Consider the following 10,059-nt stretch of genomic DNA (forward strand, 5'->3'; position numbering starts at 1 on the left):
TGTAAAAATGCTCATTAGCTTTTTGATAATTTAGACGTTCTAAGCCAGACATGTACTACTTTGTTTTGAATGATTTTATAACATAATTTCATAAGAATGTTTTTAAACTATATAATAAGCTTAAGGCAAAAACATTATCTTTTTAAAAAGTAGCGGCGAATGTTGATGATTATTGTATGTATATGAATTCTTTTGAAAAAATATTCATTGAAAGATTAAGACAGTGAATTAAAGTCTGTGTTACAATCCTATTTATTTGTCGAAATATTACATTATCAAATCATTAATGGAATGCAATATGACTTTGTAATTTAAAGACTTATTTATGAAATTTTGAACACATATTACAGAATCCATCTCAGAAGCAATCTTTGGCCACTATCAAAGTTGTCATTACTACAATAGCTATTAATGTTTTAATAGTTTTAATACCACAAAGAACTTATGCTCTAGGACACCAAATCCATTAAATTAGATAACAATTATTTAATTTATCGGGTTAAAAAATAATAAAATACTAAAAAAAAAAAAAATATTACGAGCTTACTATATATTAATGCTCAATAAATGTATTCTTCAATAATTAACTACAGTATTTTATTGTAAACTTTATAGATTTTCATTTCGTTAAAATTAAAAATACTTTTTTTATAATATAATTAAAAAAAGTATATTTTATTATTTTCCAGTTAATAGAATTTATATGTTTAAATTTCTGTGACATAAATTTTATTTCTTTGTTTATCTGGTGAAATTGAGGTATTTTGAATTAATAATAAATGTGAATCGGTTAAAGGTTAAAATATAATTATATAAAAGACACTGTTATGAAAGATCGAGATGTAATGTGAAAAAATATTTTTTTGTGATTATAACGACGATTACTGTGATGACTCCGATGTGCAATATCGGTATTAATTAGCCATTTATTATAAATATTTGAGATATGATGTTCCCTATATAGTTTAAGGTAACCCTATATTAGGTTGTATTATCAAAAAAATTTCGTCATAACTATCCAAAATTATAATACTTAAATTTACAAACAAGTACTCCCAGAATTGTATAGTTTAATATTTATAAATAGCAATAATACTTAAAGTAAAGGTTAATAATATTTTAATGCTGCGAAAATTAATATTTTTTTTAATTTTGCATTTGATGAGAAATAGTCACGTTAATTTTACACTAATTATGAACGTTGTTTTTAATATTAGTATACTTGACAAAATGTTTATAACATGTTATTAGTTATTAATCGCAACATCGCCCGAGTTGAAATAGCCAAATAGTGTAGAGATATTTTACATCGTTGTTTACATTAAAATCCATATATATATATATATATTTTACTTACATTCTTATGTTTATATGCTAAGAATTAAATAACTTTTAATTATAATTTAAGAATGATCGGTGAGAAAAATTTGTATGTACACTTCAATTAATGAAGTAATCAGTAACCTTGCTTAGGTCATAGATCATAATTGAAAACTGTACTTTACTTTTAATTACAGTTTTTAATTAAATAGTTTCAAAATATTTTTATAAATCTCACACGGAGGTTGCTCAAAATGAATTTAGTCATTTATTTTGAATTTATTATCTAGAAATGATATACATAAAGTATATTATTTGTAAAAATAAAAAAAATTACAATTAACTGGTTAAAAATTGTATTAGAAAAATATTAAATAAAAATATAATTTATTATTCAAATTATACAAAACGGATATTTAGTAATAAAATTAACATCATAGAACTAATGAATTTACGATTGGTTTCAGTATGAAAAAAAATTATGCGGTACAGTTGATATTACACAAAGTTTGTTAAATAATTATAAAATTATTTTTTTTTTTTATTAATGTAAATCAAAGGAAAAACAAACAATAGAAAACTTAAATGAAATCACATGATATTTTTTAAACTGATTGTTGAACTATATATGTTATTAATATTATTATTTTTTTTCATTATTGTGCATCTTTATTTTAATAAACCGTTTATGTATTCATGTGTTATTAAATTCTTTGATATTTACAAATAAAAATATAAAAAACACATGGTTGGCCAGAAGGTAAATAGTTGAAAGCGACAGTAAGAGAAGATTTCATCAAATTTGTCAAAAAAAAAAAAAACATTCTGCAATATGTTTTTTGCTATAATCATTTTTACCGTATTGTTGTTTATTTTATTACAGAACATTTTTGAAAATTTTCCTTTATTAATATAAATTATATTAATGTTAAGTGAAATCAATAAGTACATAATTTATAGCATTCAACAGTAAGTCAAATAGTCAAATTTTATAAGCGTGTCGAAAACAAAAAAATTTATTTCAATCGATATTTTTAAAACGTACATAAAAATGTATTTATGTGTGAAATATATATTTTATATGTTTTATAAATTAAAAATATAATGTTCAGAGTTGATAATTTTTCAATTCTTGTCCTGAAATCAATCAAAGTTTATTTATTTAGTCTAATTACATTTTTAAATTTAGAATTGTTTAATGTATATTTAATTTGATTTCCTATTAACATTAAATAACTTCCAATAAATTACTCAAATTATATGAATTTCTTCTTTTTTTTTCAATTTATTAATCATTGTACATTTTTAAACTCAGCATTTCTAATTAGTCACTACGAATTTATGATTAAATTAATTACACTTATTTTTTTTTTATGTACACAAGCATTCAAAATAACCTTTCAGTTTAGCTAAGCGACTTTACAAATGTAATCTATATAGTATAATTATAAAATTTCATAATTAAGCCATTATAAATACCTTAATTGTTTCCACTCTGTATTTTTATTATTAAGTATACTCACATTTTCGGTTTGGTAGTAATTTAGCAATGATGCCAACTTTTGTAACATTGATGTTTCTTCATTCTGTGGATTTATAATTAATAATTTAAGAATCATATTATGAGTTTCTAACAATAGATTAATGTTGTTTATTTTTTAACAACAAAAATAATATTATTGAGCACAAATTAACTTGCACAATAATAATGTGTACACTAAATATGAAAACATACTTCAAAATCAACTTTTATTTTTGATCCTGTATCTCTTATTAATTTTTTATCACGGTCATTCAAAACTTTCTAAATGTAAAAATAAGTATTTTTATTAAACTATAAAATAAACTATCATAATAAGTTATAATTTTTAAACTAGCGTTATTTATTTTATGTTTAAAAGTAATAATTAAACCAAATTTAATATTAATATAGTAATTAAATGTAGATATATAATTTACCCATACTAAAAAATTTGACGTTCTGTCCGAAAAAGAAAATAGGTCCTTATGGAAATTTTTAAAACATTGTCTAGTGACTATTTTACATGACGTATCCATTGTATTGCACAGGAAATCTTCAACTTGTTTATATTCTGATACTACTTTTTTATTAGGCGAGCAAAAATTTTCACAAATTTTGGTTATTCTTTCAATAAATTCATCTATATTTTTTTCGTTAACAATATTTTCATATTCTTTAAACAGATATAAAATATTAAAAAATTATAACAGAAGTAATACTCTTTAAAGATGTTATTTTCTTTTTGAAGAAAAATTACTCATGACTTTGATTTTAATAGTATTCTATTTCATCCAATGGAGCAGGATCTAAAAAGGCAAAGTGTAAAGAGGTATTTGTCGTACCCACTTCATGTATTAAAATGCTGTAACTCAATGAGTAATTATCCTAAAATTATTATTGACCAGTCAAAATGTATTGTAAGAAAAAGGGATAAAAAAGAGCTATTTTAATATTAAAAAAAAAAAATTTTTTTTAATGTCTTTTAGTGATAAATAAATATAGTCTAAGAAGGTAAAAATTATTTTTAAAAGAATTACAACAAAATGATAATTGTATCAAAAGTTATAAGCGTTGTGAGTTAGACCCATAACACTTGTATATTTACCATAATTTTATAAAATCAATTTTTATTTTAAGATTTTTGTAAATTTATCTTTGAAAAAATATTTAAAAATAAAATCGAATATTTTGCTTATAATATAAAATGTAAAGAAGCTCATTAAATTAGGGGGTTAAGTATTGTTGGCTATCCATAATTTCCGTAAGAAATACTACCGGATTTTTTTATGATTACTGACAATCACTAAAACAAGTTTCAACTGCTGATTTATTTTTGTAACAATTAAGGGATTTATATTTAGCTATTAAATTTTTGCCCCCATGTAAAATATTCACAGGGCACCTGATTTGATTTGATCAGGGGGAAGCAATGTTTTTAAAACATATGATCATATACTCAAATGAAGAATAAAAATTAAAAATTTGAAATTTGAAATTTTTAAAAAAAAAATATTATTCAGTTAGTGATCTACTAAGTTCTATTGGAATCGCGTAGATGCCGGGATTTTCCTGCGCTTTAACCTTAATGTTATGGTACACATATAAAGGTAAAAACTTTGCTTTTGATTTTATTATAATCATTTCATTAGGTAAAACATTAAGTTTTATTGCCGTGTACAATTATAATCATCACTTTATTTTAGTATGAGGTTATTGAATAATTTTAATAATATCCACATTACTAAAAAAAGGGAGACATAAATGATGTGTGGAATAAATTTGTTAGTTGTGTAAAGAATACTGCAAAGGAGATTGTTGATGAGAGTAAAGGAGACATACGGAAATTATATAGAATTATAAATTATAGAGGAATAAAGCTTATGAGTCACAGTTTGAAAATTTGGGAAAAGGTAATAGATAAAAGAATAAAAAATGAGACATGGGTATCTAAAAATCAGTTTGAATTTATGCCTGGTAAATTAACAATGAAGCCATTATTTCGCACGAGATAATGTATAGAAAAGTATAGGAGAAGAAGAAAATAGGGAGGAAATTAATCAAAGGTTAAAGGTATGGAGATCAACTTTTGAAGAAAAGAGTTTAAGAATTAATAGGAGTATATAAAGTACAAGGTTAAAAAAAGGTCGAGGAAATGATAGGAGAGGTGAAAAGTTTTATGTATTTAGGATCAGTTGTACAAAATAGCGGGGGTTTTGACGAAGATGCAAGACAAAGGATTAAGTGCGGTTGGTTTAAGTGGAGAGAAGGGTCTGGTGTGTTATGCGATAAAAGAATTACAATGAGGCTGAAAGGTAAATTCTATAAGAATGTAGTCAGATCAGCTATGATATATGGTTCAGAGTGTTGGGCGGTTGACTAGAGGAGATAGGATAAGGAAAGAACATATAAGAGGAAGTATCGGTGTATAATCGTGGATAAGATGAGAGAAAATAGACATAGTTAGTTTGGTCATGTTATGAGAAGAGAGGAGTTGGACTCTATAAGTACAATTATTGAAATGAATGTTGAAGGAAGACAAAAAAAAGATGGAGGGATGTAATTGAATATAGTGATATGTGGACGGCTGATGTGAGCGTAGATAACGTGGGTGATCGTTTCAAATGGAAGTTTTTGGATAAAGGTAGCTGACTCCAACTAGTTGGGATTAAGGCGAGGAATAAGAAGAATACCAATTTTTTTGATAATTATACAAGAAATACTAAAAATTCTTAACTACTGCTTTTTATATGCATTTTTTTATTTTAGATTTACTTGTAGAATAATAAGTAAATTATTTTTCATTATTAAAATCAAATTTAAATTAAGGCAAGAAGAAAGAAGACTAAAAAAATGTAATTATTAATTTTTGTCCAAACAACAAAAAAAAATTATGATAAGATAAAATACCATTGTTATGCCTTCCAAAGCATTTCATGAGGGAATCTATTGCGTTAACTTTATTAAAATTGATAAATTCTTGCAGTTGATTAAATGCTCTGACTGTGATACCCAATAATGAAACCTGTGTAAAATAAAATATTATAATTTTTCACATTACAAACAGTATTTAATTGACAAGCACTATTTCACTATTAATAAAAATATACGTTTATATTTATAGGAACCAAATATATGTTTTACGATTAAATTTTGAAACAAAGTTAATTAACGCGATAAAAATACAAATTATATTTATTTAGTATAATTAAAACTTACAGAAAAAAACAATGCTAGAAATATAATATTATTCATTTTTATTTGAAAATCTACCTAAAAACTTTGAATTATGTTAAAATTTTACTTTTGTTGTGACGTAAAATAAATTTATATTTGCTTAATATACATTTGGGATTACTTAAATATTGATATATAACAATTCGAGATTTGTTCAAATTTTATTTTTATTCTGCAGATGATATAATACGAAATATTTTCATTTAAAACCAATGATGATTATTAACGCATTACATATTTTAAAAACTTTAATGATATTTCAATGTTTATTTTGTCACTTAATCGCAAAAGTAAAATTATACATCAAGGTTTTTAAGAGTTCAAGGATAAGGTATTACTCGCACGAGTTAAATGAATTATCTTGAATTTTTAACAATTAAGTGATTAAACTTTTACAAATTTCAATTAAAATCGAAGATGTAGAAAGTTTTTTGAAACGATAAAAAAATTATTTGAAGTGTTTGTTTTTTTGAACATCTAATTCTTGTGCTTGAAGTGATTTTAAGATATTTAATTTGTTGAATATATAAGTAACAAGTGCACAAATATAATTTTTAGATTTAGGACACGAACAATAAAACAAACACAGTAGGGTCTTGAGGAAATATGTCTACAGATAATACTTCATCTTCATGCAATCATTTATATATTTACATGTGATTGATATATATAGAGTAATCAGTTTACCATAAATCACTAGAATACTCTCAAAATAAATACAATATAAAAAAAAAAAATGTTTTGACTTATTTTAGTTGCATATATTTCAAAATTTATCAGCTAATAATTACTTTTTACAATCATCTCTTACAACTTAAAGGGGTATCAACTTTGTTGTTTTAAATGGCAACATACATATTTAACTATCTTATACTATAGGAAATAATTTAATTAAGAAAATGACTGGTCGATAGAACAACTTTTGAAATAGATTTTCAGAAGTTATTATCAATTTAAAGTAAATACTGGAGATGCTAATATTTTTATAAAAATGAGAATAAATGTTAAAGAACGGTGGGTTTATTTTTGAATTTTATATTGGTATACTAATCTGTTTAGTATACTAAAACACGACGTTTTAGTGCATCTATTAGTGTGAAACTAAAAAACCGTATTTTTGAATGTTGGTATACTAAAAAATATTTATTAGTGTACTAAAGCTTTAGATGAACTTTTATAGTGGGTATATACCAAACTAATCATGATTTTTGTATGCTAATTACTGTTATCATCATATTCCCTATTTCAAAATATTTTAAAATAACTATTTATATTATTTCTACACAATATTCTAAATTTCTTGAGATCTAATTTGTCAACTAGAGAGTTGAGTCATCTAGCTTCCCATTTACACCTATGTCTATTAGACAATTTGTTAATATAAAATTAAAAATTAATTTTTCATGGGGATTTTTCGCTGAAAATAATATGATAAATTAAGAAATACTAATTTCTTTTTGTTCAAGCTAAAAAATAGACCCTTTGGTCCAAAAGTTTGTTATCGATCAGTCATTTTCTAATTTATAAGATAGTTAAATATGTATGTTGCTATTTTAAAAAACTAAGTTAACACCCCTTTATGTTATAAGGGATGATTCCAAAAACCATTATTAGCTGATAACTTAAGAAATATATGCAACTATAAGATATCAAAATTTTTTTTTTTAATATTGTATTTATTTTGAAAGTAACTAATGATATATGTTAAAACTATATACAAGGTACAAATGATTTTTCGTAGACCACCGAAATTTTCTTAAAATATAATCATTTTTAGTAATATTAAAAATACTTTTCTTTTAATTTTGTTATAAGTTAAGAAAAACTTAAAACTTTATTCAGAAGTTCTTTACGCGTATGTTTTAATCAAATAGTTTAAAAAAATCCTATATTCAATATATTTTCTTACCAAAAACACTTTGTGGCAGAATCATAATTCGATTGGATTTGGAGATTTTTTTTTAAAATCAAAATATAGATAAATGTTTGTACATTTTTAAAAAAAATGTAAGCAAAAGTGATGACAAGAAAAAATAGTGGATGAATAAAAAAAATTTTGAAATTTCAAGGGTCGCGAAATAGTTGTGCTCCCACGTACTGACTTCTAAAGCACACCTGACACCAGCTATGTTGACTAATGTTGATTAGAGTAACTAAAGTTAATTTATTGATCTATAGGTGTCAATTTTGTTACTATTATTTTACCGTGTAATGTGAATCATGTTATAAAATTATTCTGTACTATGTAATCTAAATTTACAATAAATAAATAAAATGAGTTTTTCAAAATTGAAGATTTAAAAAAATAAAAAAAATTGTAATTTGTAATGTATTATGAATAATTATTTTGTTATTTACAATAACTACAATAATTTCCATTTATGAATCTACAGTTTCAACTATTTTATTTGAACAATTTGATTTTAAATTTTCAATGCGAAAGAATAAAAATTTAGTATTATAATTTATAATCTTAAGCGTCAGAAGTATAAAAACTTATAAATGTTCTTAAAACAAACATTTATTTTAAATAACTCCCATAATATATTTGTAGATATTTAAAAGTAATTGAAAAAAACGGTAGCACAGTGGGGTCGAGGCACAGTGTGGACGAGGCATAGATGGGACAAGTATAGATGATATCTGACAGTGATTAAAATCACTATCATAAGAAACGCTTCGATGCAAATCTGTAGATAGTGTTTCCTTTAGAGAAATTGGTGAAATATTTTAAAAGCAACATGAACTCTTATTTCTTTAATTATATCCTGATTAGTAGTTCTTTGATTTTAAAATATAATATATGAATAAATACTAATTATAGTTTTTAAATTTAGTATGAAATTGTGAGGCCAGCTATGATGTATGGTTCATAGTGTTGGGCGGTTGATAAGAAAGTAGAGCAGAGAATAAGTGTAGCAGAGATGAGAATGCTTAGTTGGATGAGTGGAGTGACTAGAGAAGATAGGATAAGGAACGAGCATATAAGAGGAAGTATAGGTGTTGCGTCAATCGTGGATAAGATGACAGAAAATAGACTTAGATTGTTTAGTCATGTTATGAGGAGAGAAGAATCGTAAGTTGTAAGAAAAGTTATAGAAATGAACGTTGAAGGAAGAAGAGATAGAGGAAGACCAANTCGAAAGCTGTAAGAACAGTTATAGAAATGAATGTTGAAGGAAGAAGAGATAGAGGAAGACCAAAAAAAAGATGGAGGGATGCTATTGAATGCGATTTGAGGACAGCTGATGTGAGCGTAAAAGATGTGGGAGATCGTGTCAAGTGGACGCTTAGGATAAGGGTGGCTAACGCCAAGTAGTTGGGATTAAGGCAAAGAAAAAGAAAAATATTACCAGAAATTCCGGTGGAAATTGACATAATATGATTGTTGTTTGGGAATGCACAATTTAGCGTTTAGTTGGGTTTAAACANGGAATGTACAATTTAGCGTTTAGTTGGGTTTAAACAATATAGCGTCAAATCAAATACCTACTCTATCGGTTGTATCTTAATATACACTACACTTAAATGATACTATAAATAAATAAACTCACACATACATACATATGTTTCTGATGAAAGTATCAGAAACAAAAATATAATATTCTAAATCAACATTNATTGTGTCTAATGTAAGTATAACATAATAAAAAGTAACCGTAAAATGAAAAAAATGGAATATAAATTTTAGTACTCATATTAAATGTAATGTTACTCAAAAAATAATTGTTTAAATGAAAAAATATAAGATAATTTTTTTGTTTATAATTGTCTTTTAAATAACTTTAGTACGAATTTTTTTTTGTAAGTTAAATATTTTTTGAGAAAATTAAAAAAGCTCATATTTTTGAACTTTTGCGAGGCTGTTAAAAAAAAAAGCTCAATTTCAATCAATGGGGACAATTAGTATGTCATTATACATATTTTAATTCAACTATTAATAAAACAAAATTTGGTTGAGAATTTTTTAAGAAATTTTTCCT

General features: G+C 24.2%; 1 protein-coding gene across 2 annotated transcripts; it reads right to left on the minus strand.

Annotated features, from left to right (window-relative positions):
- Nucleotides 1–2,320: 2,320 nt before the first annotated feature.
- On the minus strand, nt 2,321–6,149 carry LOC126894315 (uncharacterized). 2 transcript variants are annotated; one of them, XM_050665233.1, is made up of 6 exons: nt 6,059–6,149; nt 5,750–5,864; nt 3,280–3,482; nt 3,056–3,124; nt 2,844–2,906; nt 2,321–2,457 (listed from the first exon to the last, which is right to left on the minus strand). In XM_050665233.1, the coding sequence occupies exons 1-6, from the start codon at nt 6,092–6,094 to the stop codon at nt 2,446–2,448; spliced, it is 498 nt and encodes a 165-aa protein (XP_050521190.1). In that variant the 5' UTR covers nt 6,095–6,149; the 3' UTR covers nt 2,321–2,445. The 2 variants fall into 2 exon arrangements, with proteins under 2 accessions (XP_050521190.1, XP_050521189.1); XM_050665232.1 differs by having other exon boundaries at nt 3,280–3,515.
- Between the last annotated feature and the right edge of the window lie 3,910 nt (nt 6,150–10,059).

This window comes from Daktulosphaira vitifoliae, unplaced genomic scaffold (assembly GCF_025091365.1).
Source record: "Daktulosphaira vitifoliae isolate Bord-2020 unplaced genomic scaffold, ASM2509136v1 Scaffold_1, whole genome shotgun sequence".
NCBI lineage: Eukaryota > Metazoa > Arthropoda > Insecta > Hemiptera > Phylloxeridae > Daktulosphaira > Daktulosphaira vitifoliae.